Here is a 20,306-nt window from a genome sequence, read left to right as displayed (position 1 = left end):
CACTTCAAGGAAATTATCTAGGGGTATAGTGAGCATTTTGACCGCACAGGTTTTTTACAGAAATTATTGGAAGTAGGCCGTGAAAATTGAAATCAACATTTTTTCAAAGAAAATGTAGGTTTAGCGATTTTTTTTCTCATTTCCACAAGGACTGAAGGAGAAAAAGCACCGTAAAATTTGTAAACCAATCTCTCCCGAGTAAAACAATACCCCACATGTGGTAATCAACGGTTGTTTGGAGACACGGCAGGGCTGAGAAGGGAAAGAGCGCTATTTGGCTTTTGGAGCTCAAGTTTAGCAGGAATGGTTTGCGGAGGCCATGTCACATTTACGAAGTCCCTGAGGAGACAAAACAGTGGAAACCCCCCACAAGTGACCCCATTTTGGAGACTACACCCATTGAGGAAATTATCTAGGGGTATAGTGAGCGATTTGACCCCACAGGTTTTTTGCAGAAATTATTGGAAGTAGGCCCTGAAAATAAAAATCAACATTTTTTCAAAGAAAATGTAGGTTTAGCTTATTTTTACTCATTTCCACAAGGACTGAAGGAGAAAAAGCACTGTAAAATTTGTAAAGAAATTTCTCCCGAGTAAAACAATGCCCCACATGTGGTAATAAACGGCTGTTTGGAGACACGGCTTGGCTTAGAAGGGAAAGAGCGCTATTTGGCTTTTGGAGATCACATTGAGCAGGAATGGTTTGCGGCGGCCATGTCACATTTGCAAAGCCCCTGAGGGGAAAAAAACAATGAAAACGCCCAAAAAGTGACACCATTTAGGAAACTACACCTCTTGAGGAATTCATCGAGGGGCGTAGTGAGCATTTTGACCCCACAGATGTTTCATAGAATTTATTAGAATTGGGCAGTGAAAATAAAAACAATCCTTTTTCTTCAAAAAGACGTAGCTTTAGCGCAAATTTTTTCATTTTCGCAACAAATAAAGGAAAAAAAAGAACCCAACATTTGTAAAGCAATTTCTCCCGAGTACGGCAATACCCCATATGTGGTCATAAACTGCTGTTTGGGCACACGGCAGGGCTCAGAAGGGAAGGACCGCCATTTGGAGTGCAGATGTTGCTGGATTGATTTCTGGGCGCCTGTGGGCCCAAAACAGTGGAAACCCCCCAGAAGTGAACCAATTTTGGAAACTACACCCCTCAATGTATTTACCTAGGGGTGTAGTGAGCATGTTAACCCTGCAGGTGTTTTGTAGAAATTAGTGTGAACTCGATGTTGCAGAGTGAAAATGGGATTTTTTTCCATAGATATGCCAATATGTGGTGCCCAGCTTGTGCCACCATAACAAGACAGCTCTCTAATTATTATGCTGGGTTTCCTGGTTTTAGAAACACCCTACATGTGGCCCTAATCTCTTGCCTGGACAGTCGACCAGGCTCAGGAGTGAAAGCGTACCATGTAAAATTGAGGCCTAATTTGGCGATTTACAAAGTATTGGTTCACAACTGCAGAGGCTCAGATGTGAAATAATAAAAATAAACCCCTGGGAAGTGACCCCCATTATGGAAACTGCACCCCTCAAGGCATTTATTAAGGGGTGTAGTGAGCATTTTCACCCCACAGGTCTTTTCCATAAATGAATGCGCTGTGGATGGTGCAAATTAAAAATTTATATTTTTCCCTAGATATGCCATTCAGTGGCAAATATGTCGTGCCCAGCTTATGCCACAGGAGACACACACCCCAAAAATTGCTAAAAGGGTTCTCCCGGGTATGACGGTGCCATATATGTGGAAGGAAACTGCTGTTTGGGCACACTGTAGGGTTCAGATGGGAGGAAATGCCATTTGGCTTTTGGAGCGTGGATTTTGCTTGGTAGTAGTTTTGTTTGGAGTCTTACTGGTGTTTCCGTTTATAATGTAGGGCATATGTAAGCCGGGCGGAGTATATAAGGGGCATAGTCAGGTGGTATAATAATGGGGTAAAAAAAAAACAATAAAATAATCCATAGATGTGTGTTACGCTGTGACACAATCATTTCTGCACAGGCCGGAGTCGCACTGATATATGGCGTCCTTTCTTATCCCCCTTTTGGTCCACACTCCGCGCCTTTGTAGTTTGGGGAATTTTGCTAGGAAGTGTTGTCCTGGTATAATACGGGCACCGTCGCTTCCAGCGGATATGTTTGGGCCCTCCCTTTCCTGGTTCCCTAATTTTAGGTCCTTGATAAATCGCCTCTTCAAACAGAAGAAATGTTCCCCTCGGGCACAACTGCATATTTTTTGATTTCCTGACTTATTGGAGCCATAACTAATTTTATTTTTCATAGACGTAGCGGTATGAGGGCTGGTTTGTTGCGGGACGAGCTGTAGTTATTATTGGTACCATTTTGGGGTACATGTGACTTTTTGATCACCTTTTATCCTATTTTTTGGGATGCCAGGTAAACAAAAAACGCAATTCTGGCACAGCTTTTTTTCTTTTTTTTATACAGCGTTCACCATGCATTATAAACTACATGTTAACTTTATTCTGCGGGTCAGTACGATTCCGGCGATACCTCATTTATAGCACTTTTTCATGTTTTACAACTTTTTGCACAATAAAATTACTTTTGTAAAAAGAATGTATTTTTTCTGTCGCCAAGTTGTGAGAACTATAACTTTTTAATTTTTTTGTCGACGGAGTTGTATGAGGGCTTGTTTTTTGCGGGACGAGCTATAGTTTTTATAGGTACCATTTTTGGATACGTGCGACTTTTTGATCACTTTTTATTCTAATATTTGTAGGGCAAAGTGACCAAAAAACAGAAACTCTGGTAACGTTTTTTACGGGTTTTTTTTACGCTGTTCACCGCGTGCAATAAATAATATAATATTTTGATACCTCCGGTCGTTACGGTCGTGGCGATACCAAATACATATGGTTTATTATTATTTTTCAATAATAAAGGACTTGATAAGAGTAAAAGGGGGATTGTGTTTTATTTGATTACTTGAAACTTTTACTGTTTTCAAACTTTTATTTTTTGCACTTTTTTTTACACTTTTTTATACTTTTTTTTACACTTTTCTTCAAGTCCCACTAGGGGACTCGAAGGTCCAACGGTCAGATTTTTTTTTTCTAATATATTGCACTACCTATGTAGTGCAATGTATTAGATCTGTCAGTCATTCACTGACAGCAAGCCGATTAGGCTTCGCCTCCCGGCGGGGCCTAAGTCGGCTTCCGTAATGGCAGAGCAGGAGACCATTGTGTCTCCTGTTGCCATAACAGCAGTCGCCAGTCCCGATTGCCTGTCAGGGCTGGCGATCTGCTAGTAACCGCTACGATGCAGCAATCGCTTTCGATTGCTGCATCGAAGGGGTTAATGGCAGGGATCGGAGCTAGCTCCGGTTCCTGCCGTTACAGGTGGATGTCAGCTGTACAGTACAGCTGACTTCCACCGCTGATGACGCCGGATCAGCTCCTGACCCGGCGCCATCTTGCCGGCAGCTACGGAAGCCTATCAGGCTCCGCCGCCGGGCGGATCTTGACCGGCTTCGGTGCTAGGCAGACCGGGAGGCCAGTATTAGGCCTCCGGTTGCCATTGCAGCCACCGGAACCCCGGCAATTTCATTACTGGGGTTCCGATGAGCTGCAAACACCTTAAGTGCAGCGATCGCGTTTGAGCGCTGCACTTTAGGGGTTAATGGCGGGGATCGAAGCTAATTTCGGTCCCCGCCGTTACAGCCGGATGTCAGCTGTAAGATACAGCTGAGATCCGGTAATGATGGCACCGGCTCAGCTTCTGAGCCGGTCCCAAACATTCGGCGTACATGTACGGCAAGATGCGGGAAGTCAATGCTTTCCATGACGTACATGTACGGCAAATGTCGGGAAGGGGTTAAGGGGGAAAGGCTTTTTATAGATATTGTTCTGCTGTATGTGTGTGTTATGGGGTGTCTGTTCACACAGAGTATTTTGACCACCTTTTTGGAGCGGAAACCGCTCCGCAAAACTTGTCACAAACCGGCCGAAAATGCCTCCCATTGCTTTCAATGGGAGGACGGGGCGGTATTCTCCCGCGAGCGGTAAAACCGCCTCGCGGGAGAAAGAAGGGACATGCCCTAACTTGACATCAATGGGAGGCAGAGAAAGCGTATTTCGGGGAGTTTTTTGCCCGTACCACTCAAGCGAAAAACGCGGTGAAAATCGCGGAAAACGACATGCAGGAAGGACAAAATCTGCCTCAAAACTGCAAAAAAACTCAGTGTGAACGAGGCCTTATTATTGTAACAAGTCTTGCTGAGTAAACAAAGTTTTACTTACTGTGTCAAGTCTTGGCCACACTCTGCACACAAGCCTTTCATAACCACTGGATGGTTACAACTGGATAGCCTTACCAAAACACCCCTGTGTTTGAAGCAAACAAAAAGAAAAAAAACTGGAGTTAGAATCGGTCATAGCAGAAATGTAAAACCAAACAACTCTTTTTTTAGTAAATAATTGTATTCCCAATGAAATAACAATTGTGGATCATCTTTTCTTAGTACTCTGCATTGTGCCATTCCTCTGTTATTCCTCCTAGAAATGTACGAATAAATTGACATTCCATGTGTGGAATTATTCCCCTTGTCAAAAGGGCGTGTCCTGACAGTCTGACAATCAACACTGATTGGACAGTGGTAACACTTCGTTGTCAATTTATTCATAAATTTCGAGGAATAACAGAGGAGGCATAATATAGAGTTTTAAACAAAGATGCTCCAGAATTGCTATTTTTTGGGGAATACAATTATTTACTAAAATAGACATGTCAGGAGAAGTGACAGGTCTTCTTTAAGCGGATCTATTTTTCAAGATGTTTTTTTCCTCCAAATAACCTAAATTATGTAGGCTGTATACAGTGAAACCCCATGCCTCATAGCAAAAGCATGGATGTAAAACAGAGAAGGACAAAACACTAGAGGCTTTTGGGGACAATTAGACCACTCTAGGAGCCAATTTATTTTAGTGGCCATATATTTATAGACATTCCAACAAAAATGAGGCACTAGTAGCACACATTAAGGCCCAATGCACACGACCGTGCCCGCAATCACGGTCCGCGGCCGACTGCCACCCGCATTTTCGGGCCGTGCTCCCATACAAAGTATGGGAGCACGGCCCGCAAAATACAAAAGATCGGACATGTTCCATAATTTTCTGAACATTTCTACGGCACGGACACTCATCCGTAGCTCCACGGAAAGGTGTCCGCGCTCAATGAAAGTGAATGGGTCCATTTTTTTAAGGTTTTTTACGGTCGTGTGCATGGGGCCTAAGTCGCTGACATCCATGCATAAAGCTAGCTGTACTCGTAAATAGTTTTAGCTGGAAGATCGACAACACTACCACATTTAGGCCTCATGCACACAAACGTATTTTTGTCCTCCCGTAAATACGGGTCCTTGGTCACACATTTACGGACCCGTGCCACCAGTATTCCACCCGTATTTACGGGCATGTTTTTGCAGAAAAATTACACTGCACTAATCGGTAGCCCTTCTCTCTATCAGTGCAGAATAGAGAGAAGGGACAGCCCTTTCCGCAGTAAAAGAAATTCACTTACCCGGCCGTTGTCTTGGTGACACGTCCCTCTTTTGACATCCAGTCCGACCTCCCTGGATGACGCCGCAGTCCTTGTGACCGCTGCAGCCAGTGATTGGCCTGTGATTGGCTGTAGCGGTCACATGGGATGAAACGTCATCCCGGGAGGCCGGACTGGAGGAAAAAGAAGAAGAGATCTGGGTAAGTTAACCTTTAATACTATTAACTCCAGCGGTAGTCACTGTCCCGGGTGCTGAGAGTTACTGCCGATCAGTTAACTCTTTCAGCACCCTGGACAGTGACTATCCCCTGTCGACTAGCAACGCTCCCGTAATTACAGGTGCACACACATGGCTCCCGTAATTACGGGAGCCCCATAGACCTCTATGGGCCTGCCCATGCCGTTATTACGGCCTGAAATAGGACATGTTCTATATTTAACAGCACGGGCATCTTCCCGTAAGCATACGGGAAGGTACCTGTGGCGAAAAGAAGTCTATGGGCCCGTAATTACGTTCGTGTGCATGAGGCAAACTTTGAAAACTTTTTTTTTTTTTTATTAAAAATGTGTATCTGTTTGTTTGGTGTAACTTTCTAATTACTTTTTATTAAAATTTGTTACTTTTTGGGAAACCGTTGCTTTGTTTCCTGTATACAGGGCAGCTGTATCTAGTGCTGAAACCTGTATCCGTCAGGTCAGCGGGACCGACAGGTTCAGTGACAGCGGGTCCTGCATGTCTCTGACAAAGCATGGAGCGGATACCGATCACATAAACTCATAACTTAGATGTGATAGATTACAGGTGGATCCTGTGTCAGACACACCAAAAACACACTGATACACATTTATATTTAAAAAAAAAAAAAAACTAAAAAAAAAAAGGAAGCGGCTCATGTATTTGATTTTGGTTTCATGAATTAGATTGAAGTCTGTAGAAGAAGAGAAATATTGATATCAATTTTTAGTTTTTTAAAAAGTTGTAGTTATCTTTGTAGTTCGGAACTTTCCTGGGGCGGCCATATTGGAGACACTTCCTTCCTGCCTTCTTTGTATAGATAGTACAGCAAAGCGTGTGTATTTTATGGCAAATGCAATGAATAAGAGCTAATGGTCCGAGAAACATCAAGCGACTTAGGCCCCCTGCACACGGTGGAATGCTGCGGATTTTGAGAATGGAAAATCCAGCAGCAGGTTACATTACCATCCACGTAGATGAAATTTGAACAAATCCCATCCACACACTGTGGGAAATTCTCCACACTGAAATAATAGTAAGCTGCAGATTTCCAAATTCAACAGCATGCTTGTTCTTTTGCGCACGTTTCCAGCAAATTTAACACTCACCAATGTAGAGGGGGTAAAATCTGCAGTGAATCCAAGGCAAAATCTGCACGTAACATGCGGATTTGCTGCGCAAATATCTGCCACGTGTGCGAGTGCCCTTATGGGGAGTTTAGACGCAGCAGAACAAAATCTGAACTCAGCCTTTGCCAAAATCTGCCGGTAGACATTGAAAGGGTTATTTCCATCCTATAAAGTGATGGCTTATTGCTATGATAAGGCCATCACTTTATGATCAATGGGGGTCCAACCTCTGGGACTGAAGGGACAGCATCACAGATTTAGCAATGCGTCCCCTTCTTGGTTTTCCCTGCATAGAGGAGCTCCCGATCACTCTGCTGTGAAGGGAACAGCAGCCGGTCTCATTCACTAGAATAGGACTGCGCTATGGTACCCTGCACAGCCAATAAACGTGTCCAAAAAAGGCATATGTGAGAACAGTAAGATACACTTTCTAGAAATACTGATGTAAAGCGGCGTCCAACACGACAAGGCAGTTTTATTTTCAGTTGGGTTCATATGGCCCCACTTAGGGAAGTGATGAACTGGTGACAGCGCCTCTATCTCCTACCGAATAGGCGCTTTAAGGCTGGGTTCACACGACCTATTTTCAGACGTAAACGAGGCGTATTATGCCTCGTTTTACGTCTGAAAATAGGGCTACAATACGTCGGCAAACATCTGCCCATTCATTTGAATGGGTTTGCCGACGTACTGTGCCGACGACCTGTAATTTACGCGTCGTCGTTTGACAGCTGTCAAACGACGACGTGTAAAAGGACTGCCTCGTCAAAGAAGTGCAGGACACTTCTTTGGACGTTTTTGGAGCAGTTTTCTCATACACTCCAATGAAAACCGCTCCAAAAAACGGACGTAAAAAACGCTGCGAAAAACGTCTGAAAATCAGGGGCTGTTTTCCCTTGAAAACAGCTCTGTATTTTCAGACGTTTTTGGTCACTACGTGTGCACATACCTGAATGCTAATAATGTCTGTTTCTGGTTTAAAAAAAAACATTTCCGAAGTTTTTTTTTTTTTTTTTAGTTATGCCAATTTTCTCTTTATGGCCAACTGGGCGTTTTTTTTCTTTTCACCATGTGGGTGTTGTATAGAAAATTGTATGATGCAGACCAATCAGCATCATACACTTCGCTTCAGTCCAGCGTGATTCACAGCACAGTGTGATAGCTAGAATCGCGAGATCAGGCTGTGATGTCACTCCCGCAGGACCTTCACCGGAGCGACGGACCAGACCGCCTCCAGCTGTGCATTAAAGCGCCTATTAAAATAGGTAGGAGAGAGGGAAGTGATGAACTGGTGATAGAGCCTCTTTAAGTAGAATAAAGGAAAGACTGGTAACTATGTTGGCATCATTTTTTTAACCCCTTAGTGACCACTAATACGCCTTTTTACGTGATTCACTAATGGGCTTTAGGCTAGGCTGACGCCTTTTCACGTCAGCCTAGTCTAAGTCCTGCACGGGTCTCCCATGCAGGCAGGAGCCGGGGCTCTGCTGTCTGATGACAGCTGAGCTCCTGCTCCAACGCCCGCGATCGAAGTTTACTTCGATCGCGGCCGTTTAACCCGTTAAATGCCGCCGTCAATCGCGACCGCGGCATTTAACTTTGTTTACAGAGGGAGTGCGCTCCCTCTGTCACCCATCGGCGGCCCGCGAATGCAATCGCGGGTCTCCGATGGGGTGTCATGGCAGCCGGGGGACTGATAAAAGCCCCCAGGTCTGCCCTGGACATATGCCTGTTAGGACGCGCCGGAGGCACGTCCTAACAGATTGCCTGTCAGATTTACACTGACAGGCAATAATGCTCTGGTATACGAAGTATACCAGAGCATTATAGCAGCGATCGGAACATCGCACAGTAAAGTCCCCTAGTGGGACTAATAAAATAAGTCATCAAAGTGAAATAAAGATTATTCATAAAAAGTACAGTAAAAAAATAAATAAAACCATTTTTTCCATAAAAAGTGGTTTTATTTAGTAAAAGTGTAAGGAAAAAAAATAAAAGTACACATATGTGGTATCGCCGCGACCGTAATGACTCCATTAATAAAGTTAATATGTAATTTAAACCGCAAAGTGAACACCGTAAAAAAAAAAAACGCAAAAAACCATGGCGAAAGTGCAATTTTTTCCCATTGCCCCCCAAAAAAGTCATAATAAAAATGAATCAATAAGTCCCATACACCCCAAAACAGTACCATTCAAAACTACATCTTGTCCCGCAGAAAACAAGCCCAAAAAATCACTACATTGATGGAAAAATAAAAAAATTACGGCTCTTGGAAAGCGACGATGCAAAAACAAATAATTTTAGTTCAAAAGTGTTTTTATTGTGCAAAAGTCGTAAAACATAAAAAAACCTCCACATATGTGGTATCGCCGTAATCGTACCGACCCATAGAATAAAGGGAACATGTTATTTACGTCGCACAGTGAACGGCGTCAATTTAAAAACGCATAGAACAATGGCGGAATTTCAGGTTTTTTTTATAATCCCCCCCAAAAAGGTTAATAAAAGTTAATATAAAAATTATATGTACCCAAAAATGGTGCCATTAAAAAGCACAACTAATCCCGCAAAAAACAAGTCCTCATACAGCTATGTAGACGAAAAAATAAAAAAGTTATAGCTCTTTGAATGCGACTATAGAAAAACGAATAAAATAGCTTGGTCATTAAGACCTAAAATGGGCTGGTCACTAAGGGGTTAAACAACCTTTTATTTTTCTAGGAAGTTAGAAGGCATATAAAACTTTACCAGCAATGTTTGAAGAACATTTTCAAAACCTATTTTTTTAGGGAGCAATTCAGTTCTGAAGTGGCTTTGAGGGGTCTTTATGTCAGAAACCTCCTATAAATCACCCCATTTTAAAAACCGCACCCTCAAAGTTTTCAAAGCATTTAGAAAGTTTATTTACCCTTTAGGCACTTCACAGGAATGAAAGGTAAAACGTAAAAATAAAAATTGCCAGATATTTATTTTTAATCTTTTATTTCTGTAACACGGCAAGTGTTAACAGAGAAACCCAACTCAATATCTATCACCGTTTCTGTCGTTTTTAGAAATATCCCATTTGTGGCCCTAGTCTGCTACATGACTAAAACAGGACTCAGAAATGAAGGAGAACCTTGTGGCTTTTGGGGGTCACCTTTTTATTAGGATATTTTCTAGGCACCACTCTAGGTTTTCGTAGGCCTTGTGGTGAGAAATTATAAGAAGCACCCCCCAAAATACCCTATTTTGGAAACCCCCAAGGATATCTAGGAATGAGGTGAGAATTTTGATCCTACAGATGTGTTATAGATTTTATTACAATTTGGCCGTGAAAGTTAAAAGTGACATTTTTGCCAATGAGATTTGGCTTTTAGAGCGCAGATTTTGCTGGAATGGCTTGCAGACACCAGGTCATATTTGCAAAACAATTGAGGGAGCAAACAGTGGAAACCCCCCCCCCCCCAGAAGTGACCCATTTTGGAAACTACACCCCTCAAGACATTGATCTAGGTGTGTAGTGAGTATGTTGACCCCAACAGTCCTACACTAGCGCGCCGTGGATGTTGCAAAGTGAAAATGGAAAATTTTCCATAGATATGCCATTTCAGAAAATACAGCTCACTAACTATTAAAGTATGTTCACACGCAAAACGAAAAACAGCTGTAAAATACGGAGATGTTTTCAAGGGAAAGCCTCTGATTTTCAGCCATTTTTGAAACCACGAACGTTTTTTGAGGCGTTTTTTGCAACCGTTTTTGGAGCCGTTTTTCAATTGACAATGAAAAATGGCTCCAAAAATGGCTCAAGAAGCATGCACTTTTTACGGTGCGTTTTTTTACATGCCGTTTTTTCAAACGGCCGCGTAAAAAAAACGCCCGGACGGAACAAAATGCAGTTTTTCCCATTGAAAACAATGGGCAAATGTTTGTAGGCGTTTAGCTTGTGTCTTTCAGGGCGTTTACGACACGGAAAACGGCTGAAAATAAGCAGTGTGAACATACCCTTATAGTGTTTCCTGGTTTTAGAAACCCCGTGCATACAGGCCTAATCTTTTGCCTGGAAATACCACAGGGCTCAGGAGTGAATGAGCACCATGCGCATTTGAGGCCTATGTTGGAGATTTACACAGCATTGGTTCCCAATTGCAGAGACTCTGATGTGAAATATTAGAAGAAACCCCCGAGAAGTGACCCCATTTTGGAAACAACACCCCTAAAGGCATCTATCTAGGGGTGTAGGGAGCATTTTCACCCCACATGTTTTCCAGTGATTAACGCGCAGCAGATGGTTCAAAGTGAAAATTGACATGTTTCCACTAATATGCCATTTCAGTGCGAAATATGCTGTGCCCAGCTTGTGCCACACATACCCCCATGAATTTTTAAGCGGGTTCTACCGGGGTATGGCAGGGCCAAATATGTGGACGTAAAGTGCCGTTTGGGGACCACTAAGGCTCAGAACAAAGGGAGCGCCATTCCACCCCACAAAAATGTTTCCCAGTACATTACATGGTACAATAAACCGTGCCATGAAAAAGGGCCATTTTTACTTAAACATGTATGAATCTTTAAAAAAAAATTAAACAACAAATAAGAAGAATGTAATTTCTACTTTAACCCTTTCCGCCACAGCTATTTTTCATTATACTTTTGTCATCCACACCCATAAAAAGGCATAACTTTTTTTTTTTTTTCTTTATCATTTCTGTCGATATATACGTATAGGGGCTTGATTTTTGCAGAACGAGTTGTACTTTTTCAGTGTCTCATTTGACCACTACCCTTCGGTACCAACGTTTTATTTAAAAAAATAAATTAAAAAAAATTACTAAATAAGCTTGTTGCTCAGCAAACCAAATAAAACATGTACAGACGTGATCCTTTGTGGTGTGTGTGACATTTTCACTCATCATCAGAATATACGCAGCAGTGTGTACTAGACATTCTCCTCCCTGGAGTAGCACATGGCGATGCTCAGCTGCCCGCACACCCCCTTCCTTACAGAAACAATTGTTTACTACCTACCCTCAAAGGCAGTCATGGAAAACAAAAAAGGCTCTCTAGAGACCAAAGGCTACACAGATGGGAACACAAGCAGATGTGTTTTGGATGGAGTCAGGCAAGCTGCTCGCTGGATGACAACTGTTACCAAACAGTCCTCCTTCCCTGTCCTGGACCCACAGCTCTTCCCATTACTGTCTGCAGACTCGTTTTATTCTGGATCCTTTGTTCATTAGGTGCTGGAAGCCTTGAACAACTTCAAACGCTGCACTGGTCTCTACTATGATTTCTCTTGTGTAGGAATAGTAGTTTAGAGGCTGCCCACATCACATCTTTTGTTTATATTTAAACAAGTCCATAAGGCTCCATTGTAAGACCGAGACTACAAGTGTGTCCTTTCGGCTCCATCTGGCCGGTGGATCTTAGTACACTGCAAAAAAATAAGAATGAAATAGCGTAGTAGACTACACTACTCCATCCGGCAGGGCCCAGTAACACAAAATGTATACGTAAAACGTTTTATTTTTATCTTTTTAACATAGTAGCATATGGCTGATGGATGCCACTGTACGGCACCCAGAGGCATGCGTTGAACAGGTAAATCATGAGCATTTCACTAGCTTTTTGTGAAGTATCCCTTAAATGGATGCCACTATAGGTTATGGGTGACAGATTAATTAAACGATAGGCTGTAATTAAATCCGTTCAATGAATATCACATGAAAAGGGTCATGGAGAGTTCACGACAAATCCGTTAAATAGCCTAAGGGCTTGTCCACACGTAACGAAATTGATGTGTATTTTCCGTCCGGAATTGCGGCTGGAAAATACGCAGAATACAGTAGCAGCAAAGTGGGTGAGATTTAACAAAGCTCATCCAGGCGCTGCATACAATTTCTGCCCAGAAATTCACCTGCGGTGCATATTTTTGTAGCACAGCACGTCACTTCCTGCTGCAGTTCAGGCAATTGCTGCGTTTTTCAGGCTCTGTGGGCTTGAAGAACAAGTGGTTTGTATATCAAGTGGAGTTCCAAAAACCGGAGTTAAAGCCCCAGTAAGTACTCTTCTATTCTTTTTGCATTAACAATTGTTCACTGTTTTTTTTATAACTGGGATAATGGACAGCAAGATTGGAGGTTTTCTTCAGTGCACAGTTTGCCATATGTATGCACGACTGGAGCTGGAGTTCCAGAGTGAATACCTCTGTGGCAGATGTGAGCATGTTGTTCACCTGGAAGCTCGCATTAGAGATCTGGAGGAGCAGAATGCAACACTGAGGAGGATAATCTTGAGCTGAGCTTGCTGCTCACGGAGCATGCAGTTAGTGGGTTACAACTGGAGGGTGAAGACATGGGTGAGCAGGATCAGGTAAGTAGCTGGGTTAATGTAGTTAGGGGCAGTAGAAAGGGGTCCAAGAAAAGGAAGGCCGATCCGGTTTCTGACATTCCAAGCAAAATTACCAAGTTGGGTGATGATGCGAGGGTGTCAGTTTCAGAAATGGCAGCCCTAGTGGATACTGATCTCCCTAACAGCCGGGAGAACAGCCCAGCTAGTAGTCGGCAGGATGGTAATGCCGGTAAGCCAAGGCAATTGATAGTCGTAGGGGATTCTATAATCAGGAAGACGATAGAAGGGATAGAATAATTTGTCGCCAAGACCACCTCAACCGAATGGTTTGCTGTCTCCCTGGTGCCAGGGTTCGGCATGTGGTGGAACGGGTGGACAAATTGCTGGGAGGGGCTGGTGATGATCCAGCTGTCGTGGTCCATGTCGGTACCAACGACAGAATAAATGGTAGGTGGAGGAGCCTTAAGAATAATTTTAAAGAACTAGGCTACAAGCTGAAGGGAAGGACCTCCAAGGTTGTATTCTCAGGAATACTGCCTGTGCCATGCGCATCACAGGAAAGACAGCGGGAACTCAGGGAGTTAAATGCATGGCTTAAGTCTTGGTGTAGAGGAGAAGGATTTGGGTTCCTAGAGCACTGGGCTGACTTTTCATTGGGGTACAAACTGTATTCTGCAGATGATTTGCACCTAAACGGAAGGGGGTCCACTGTGCTGGGGGAGAGAATTCTAGCTGGGGTGGTGGAGTATTTAAACTAGGGCTGAGGAGGGAGGTCAATGTAGAAAAAAAAAAAGGGGTAGTCAGATTAGAGAGGGGTCAGACTATATTGGTGGGGGGAGAAACAGAATGTGGGGAGAGGACTAGACAACAGGATAAGGAGATCATTTTGTTACAGAACAGCAGTGTAAATAAAAATGCCCAAATAATGTCAAATCACATTTCTGATAATAAAAGTCAAAAACTGAAAGGCAAGTTAAAGTGTATGTTCACAAATGCCAGAAGTCTAGCAAGCAAAATGGGGGAGCTGGAGGCCTTGGGACTGGAAGAAAATATAGATATAGTTGGTGTTGCTGAAACATGGCTGGACTCTTCACATGACTGGGCTGTAAATCTACAGGGTTTTACACTGTTTTGGAAAGACAGGACAAATAGGAAAGGTGGTGGTGCATGTCTGTATGTGAGAAATGATATGAATGCGAGAGGGAAAGAGACAATAGTGGGTGAAGACTGTGAGGAGGTTGAAACCTTGTGGGTGGAATTACAAAGGGAGGTAAACACTAAAAAAATTACTTTTGGTGTAATCTATAGACCCCCCAATATAACTGAGGAGATGGAAGTTCAGCTATATAAACAGATGGAGCGGGCTGCACAGGCGGGTACTGTAGTAATAATGGGAGATTTTAATTTCCGGGATATTAATTGGTGTCATGGTTCGGCTTCAGCTGCAAAGGGGAGACATTTACTCAACCTGTTGCAGGAAAATTTTATGGGCCAGTTTGTGGAAGACCCAACTAGAGGTGAAGCTCTGTTGGATCTGGTCATTTCTAATAATGCAGAGCTTGTTGGAAACGTCAATGTTTGTGAAAACCTCGGTAACATTGATCATAATATAGTTATATTTTACCTATACTGTAAAAAACAAACGCAGGCTGGGAGGGCAAAAACATTTAATTTTAAGAAAGCCAATTTCCCCAGGATGAAGGCTGCAATTCAGGATATAGACTGGGAAGAACTAATGTCAAATAATGGAACAAATGATAAATGGGACATTTTCAAATCTACTTTGGGTAATTATAGTGCAAAATTTATTCCTATAGGTAACAAGTATAAACGACTAAAATTAAACCCCACATGGCTTTACACCTTCTGTGAAAGGGGCAATACATGACAAAAAAAGGGCATTTAAAAAATACAAATCTGAGGGTACATCTGCAGCCTTTGTAAAATATAAAGAGCTTAATAAAATCTGTAAAAATGTAATACAATTAGCAAAAATACAAAATGAAAGGCAGGTGGCCAAGGATAGTAAAACAAATCCCAAAAAATTCTTCAAGTATATAAATGCTAAAAAGCCAAGGTCTGAACATGTAGGACCCCTAGATAATGGTAATGGGGAGTTGGTCACAGGGGATCAAGAGAAGGCAGAGTTACTAAATGGGTTCTTTAGCTCTGTATATACAACAGAAGAAAGAGCAGCCGATGTAGCCGATGCCAGTGCTGTTAATACATCAGTTGATATAATGAATTGGATGAATGTAGATATGGTCCAAGTTAAATAAAATAAATGTGCACAAGGCCCCGGGACCAGATGGGATACACCCTAGAGTTCTTAAGGAGCTTAGTTCAGTTATTTCTGTCCCCCTTTTCATAATATTCAGAGAATCTCTAGTGACTGGTATAGTGCCAAGGGACTGGCGCAGGGCAAATGTGGTGCCTATTTTCAAAAAGGGCTCTAGGTCTTCCCTGGGTAATTATAGACCAATAAGCTTAACATCCATCGTGGGGAAAATGTTTGAGGGGCTATTGAGGGACTATATACAGGATTATGTGACAATAAATAGCATAATAAGTGACAGCCAGCACGGTTTTACTAAGGACAGAAGTGGTCAAACTAACCTAATCTGTTTTTATGAAGAGGTGAGCAGAAGCCTAGACAGAGGGGCCGCTGTGGATTTAGTGTTTTTGGACTTTGCAAAGGCATTTGACACTGTTTCTCATAGACGTCTAATGGGTCAATTAAGGACTATAGGTTTAAAAAATATAGTTTGTAATTGGATTGAGAATTGGCTCAAGGACCGAATCCAGAGAGTTGTGGTCAATGATTCCTACTCTAAATGGTCCCCGGTTATAAGTGGTGTACCCCAGGGTTCAGTGCTGGGACCACTATTATTCAACTTATTTATTAATGATATAGAGGTTGGGATTAATAGCACTATTTCTATTTTTGCAGATGACACAAAGCTATGTAATATAGTTCAGTCTATGGAAGATGTTCATGAATTGCAAGTGGATTTAAACAAACTGAGTGTTTGGGCATCCACTTGGCAGATGAAGTTTAATATAGATAAATGTAAAGTTATGCATCTGGGTACGAACAACCTGCATGCATCATATGTCCTAGGGGGAGCTACACTGGGGGAGTCACTTGTTGAGAAGGATCTGGGTGTACTTGTAAATCATAAACTAAATAACAGCATGCAATGTCAATCAGCTGCTTCAAAGGCCAGCAGGATATTGTCGTGTATTAAAAGAGGCATGGACTCGCGGGTCAGGGATGTAATATTACCACTTTACAAAGCATTAGTGAGGCCTCATCTAGAATATGCAGTTCAGTTCTGGGCTCCAGTTCATAGAAAGGATGCCCTGGAGTTAGAAAAAATACAAAGAAGAGCAACGAAGCTAATTAGGGGCATGGAGAATCTAAGTTATGAGGAAAGATTAAAAGAATTAAACCTATTTAGCCTTGAAAAAAAAGACGACTAAGGGGGGACATGATTAATTTATATAAATATATTAATGGCACATACAAAAAATATGGTGAAATCCTGTTCCATGTAAAACCCCCTCAAAAAACAAGGGGGCACTCCCTCCGTCGGGAGAAAAAAAAGGTTCAACCTGCAGAGGCGACAAACCTTCTTTACTGTGAGAACTGTGAATCTATGGAATAGTCTACCGCAGGAGCTGGTCACAGCAGGGACAGTAGATGGCTTTAAAAAATGGTTAGATAATTTCCTAGAACAAAAAAATATTAGCTCCTATGTATAGAGGTTTTTTGCTTCCCTTTTCCCGTCCCTTGGTTGAACTTGATAGACATGTGTCTTTTTTCAGCCGTACTAACTATGTAGCCATCTCCCAGCACTGGAAAAAAAAAGCAGCAAAATACGCACCATTTTCCACAGTAAAAAACAAAAGGAAATGGTGCGGTATTTCCACAGCGGAAAATCCTGCTAGTTTTAACAGAAATTTGCTGCAGCAATTCCGTTACGTGTGGACAAGCCCAAGGAATGCCAGTTGCCAGTGTTAGGCATCCGTTAAAGGAGTCAATCGTCGACACACTTGTAGCGGTGGTTCACAGTATTACAGACTTCTCCCATTGAAGTGAGTGTAATACAGTGAACCGCCGCTACAAGTGTGTCGACGATTCACAGTACCAGCAGTAAAAATAAATAAAGGGGAAGTAGCGCTCTTGCGAGCGCTGTGGCGGCCCCTTCAAAACAGCTGAACAGCGGGGGTTTCGGGAGTCTGACTGATCACATATTGATGGGCGATCCTAAAAATATAAAAACACAAGAGTTTGAACAGCACATTCCAACAAAATTAAACAAACCGTGTATGCAGGTGCCTTAACGCTTGTCACTGCAAATATACAGCACACAAGAAAACGGCGACAGCACTCTGCGAACACTAGTGTCACCTAAGCCACTAAATATAAATAAATACATTACTGCTAAATCTACTTACAATAGGGAGGTTCTTAGCGCACATTTTGATCAAATTGTGTGAGCCCACCTGCCACGACAAGGCGTCCTCCATAGGTGGGGACCCACTTAGCACATACACCCAGAACTGGGACGAAGCCTACATATATATCTGGGGATAGTAGAAACCAGCAATAAACTAATTAAAATCAGCCAGGGCAGAATGGGAGGAGTGCAAGAACAAAAAATGGAGGCAGTCACTAACCCCACATAAAACACAAAAGTTTTAACAGCACATTCCAACTAAATTTTAAGTAGATTTAGCAGTAACGCATATTTATTTATATTTACTGGCTTAAGTGACATAAGTGTTCAAAGAGAGTGCTGTCGCCATTTTCTTGTGTGCTGTATCCGGAGAATAGGCCATCAATTTTATGGGACTGGAAAACCCCTTTAACACATCTGCTTTTCCTGGCATACAGAACAACAAAATGGAGTGTTAACAGCCATTTAGAAAACCCATTTTTATACATTTTATAAGGGAAATGCAGGTGTATTTTTCAATGTTTGAACAGCATTGCAGTTCTCACTGTGACTGTTAGGCCCTGCTCACACAGAGTTTTTTTGTGATTTTTAAGCGGAAACCACGTGTTAATCGGCACCAAAAAACACCTACCATTGATTTCAATGGGAGATGGAGGACTCGCAGGGAAAAAAAAAAAAAAAGAAAGTGACATGCTGTTTCTTCCCGCGGCTCCGTGTCTGACCTACTATTGACATCAATGGGAGGCAGGGGGAACGTTTTTTGCTGTGTTTTTTTTTGGCCTGCGGCGCTCAATGCAAAAACCGCGGCAAGAAAGTACAGGCAGGTCAAAATCTGCTTCAAAATTCCTGAAGGAATTTTGAGGCAGATTTTTTCTGCCTGCAAAATACTCAATTTTTTTTTTTTGGGCAAACACAGAAGTGGACTCAAAAGAAAAGCAGAAAGTATATTCTTCATACATTTCCTTCCTTTTGGATACACTTATGGATTCTGGCTAAAAAAATAAAAATCGGAGCCAAAAACTGCACCAAAACGTTGTGCTCACAATCCTAGCCTAAGGCTGGAGTCACACGAGCGTGCTGTTTTTGCGCAGGCAAAAAATGCAGCGTTTTGCCTGCGCAAAGGGCACCTAACCTCCGCAATAGTACGTCCTGCAGAGGGGTTAGTTCCCGCATCCAGACGTACTATTGCCGAGTAGTTCCCGGTGCACACTGTCCTAACGGACAGTGTCCGGGAACCGGGAGGTCAGCTGTCCCTGACAGCTGACACTCCAGCCTTGCCGGTCAGCGGACCATCGCCGCTGATTTCGGCAATTAACCCCATAAATGCGGCGACGGATTGCCGTCGCCACATTTAAGGGGTTTGAAGCACATCGGCAGCCCCCACGAAGTGATCGTGGGGGCTACCGATGCTTGTCACGGCAATCGGAGGTCAGACAATGACCTCCGGGTTGCCATGTACGGAAGCCTCGGAGGAGCAGCCTCCGGCCGGTCCTCCGAGGCTTCCTGTCAGCGTGACAGTTACGTCACAATGACAGTTAGAGTACATTACACTACGTGTGTAATGTACTCTAGCAGCGATCAAAGCTGAAAGTCTAAGGCCCCATGCACACGACCGTGTTCAGTCCGTGATATACGGTCCGCATGTCGGCTGCATGTCCCGGACCGAACACAGTGCAGGGAGTCGGGCTCCTAGCATCACACTTATCTATGACGATAGGGGTCACTGCCTGTCCGCGGAACTACTGTCCCGTACTGTAATCATGTTTTAGTGTGTGACAGTAGTTACGTGGATAGGCAGTGACACCTAGCGTCATAGATAAGTATGATGCTAGGAGCCCGGCTCCCTGTACTTTGTACGGTCCGGGACAAGCGGCCGACATGCGGACCGTATATCACGGACCGAACACGGTCGTGTGCATGAGGCCTAAGTGTCCCCTAGTGAAAAAAAATTAAAAGTAAAAAAAAATAAAAAAAATGTTTTAAAAAAAGTGTAAAAATAAGTTAGAAGTTATATAAACAAACACTGCATTTTTTTCCTATAAGTATTTCATTATAGGAAAAAAATGAACACGTTACAAAAAGTACACATATCTGGTATTACCGCGTTCGTAACGACCCCAACTATAAAACTAGAATGTTATTTTTCCCGCACGATGAACACCCCAAAAAAAATTAGTAAAAAAACGACACCAGAAACGCTATTTTTTGGTCACCACCTCTCCCAAAATAGAGAATAAAAAGTGATCAAAAAGTCGCATCTACCCGAAAATAATACCGATAAAAACTACAACCCGTCCCGCAAAAAACAAGCTCTTACACAGCTTTTTTGACTGAAAAATAAAAAAAAGTTACGGCTCTCAGAATATGGTGACACAGAAAATAAATTATTTTATAAAAAAGTGATTTTATTGCGCAAACGCTGCAGAACATAAAAAAACCTATATACATATGGTATCGCCGTAATCGTACCGACCCGCAGAATAAAATATAATGGTCATTTATAGTGCACGGTGAACGCCGCAAAAAAATAAACTAAAAAACATTGTCAGAATTGCTTGTTTTTGGTCACCACGCTTGCAAAAAAATGTCATAAAAAGTGATCAAAAAA

The 20,306-nt window shown here is 42.6% G+C and overlaps 1 protein-coding gene across 2 annotated transcripts in view; it reads right to left on the bottom strand.

The window, feature by feature from the left end:
* CTDP1 (CTD phosphatase subunit 1) overlaps positions 1–20,306 on the bottom strand; it is a 180,015-nt gene that overhangs the window by 145,230 nt on the left and 14,479 nt on the right. For both annotated transcript variants that reach the window (XM_075826530.1, XM_075826529.1), the window contains exon 2: positions 4,274–4,357. In XM_075826530.1, coding sequence (XP_075682645.1) covers positions 4,274–4,357 — 84 coding nt within the window. The remainder of the gene's footprint in view (positions 1–4,273; positions 4,358–20,306) is intronic.

The sequence above is a fragment of the Rhinoderma darwinii genome, chromosome 5, assembly GCF_050947455.1.
Source record: "Rhinoderma darwinii isolate aRhiDar2 chromosome 5, aRhiDar2.hap1, whole genome shotgun sequence".
In the NCBI taxonomy this organism is placed as follows: Eukaryota; Metazoa; Chordata; class Amphibia; order Anura; family Rhinodermatidae; genus Rhinoderma; species Rhinoderma darwinii.
The sequence above is the reverse complement of the archived record's forward strand: the minus strand, read 5'-3'. Positions and strand labels throughout refer to the sequence as shown.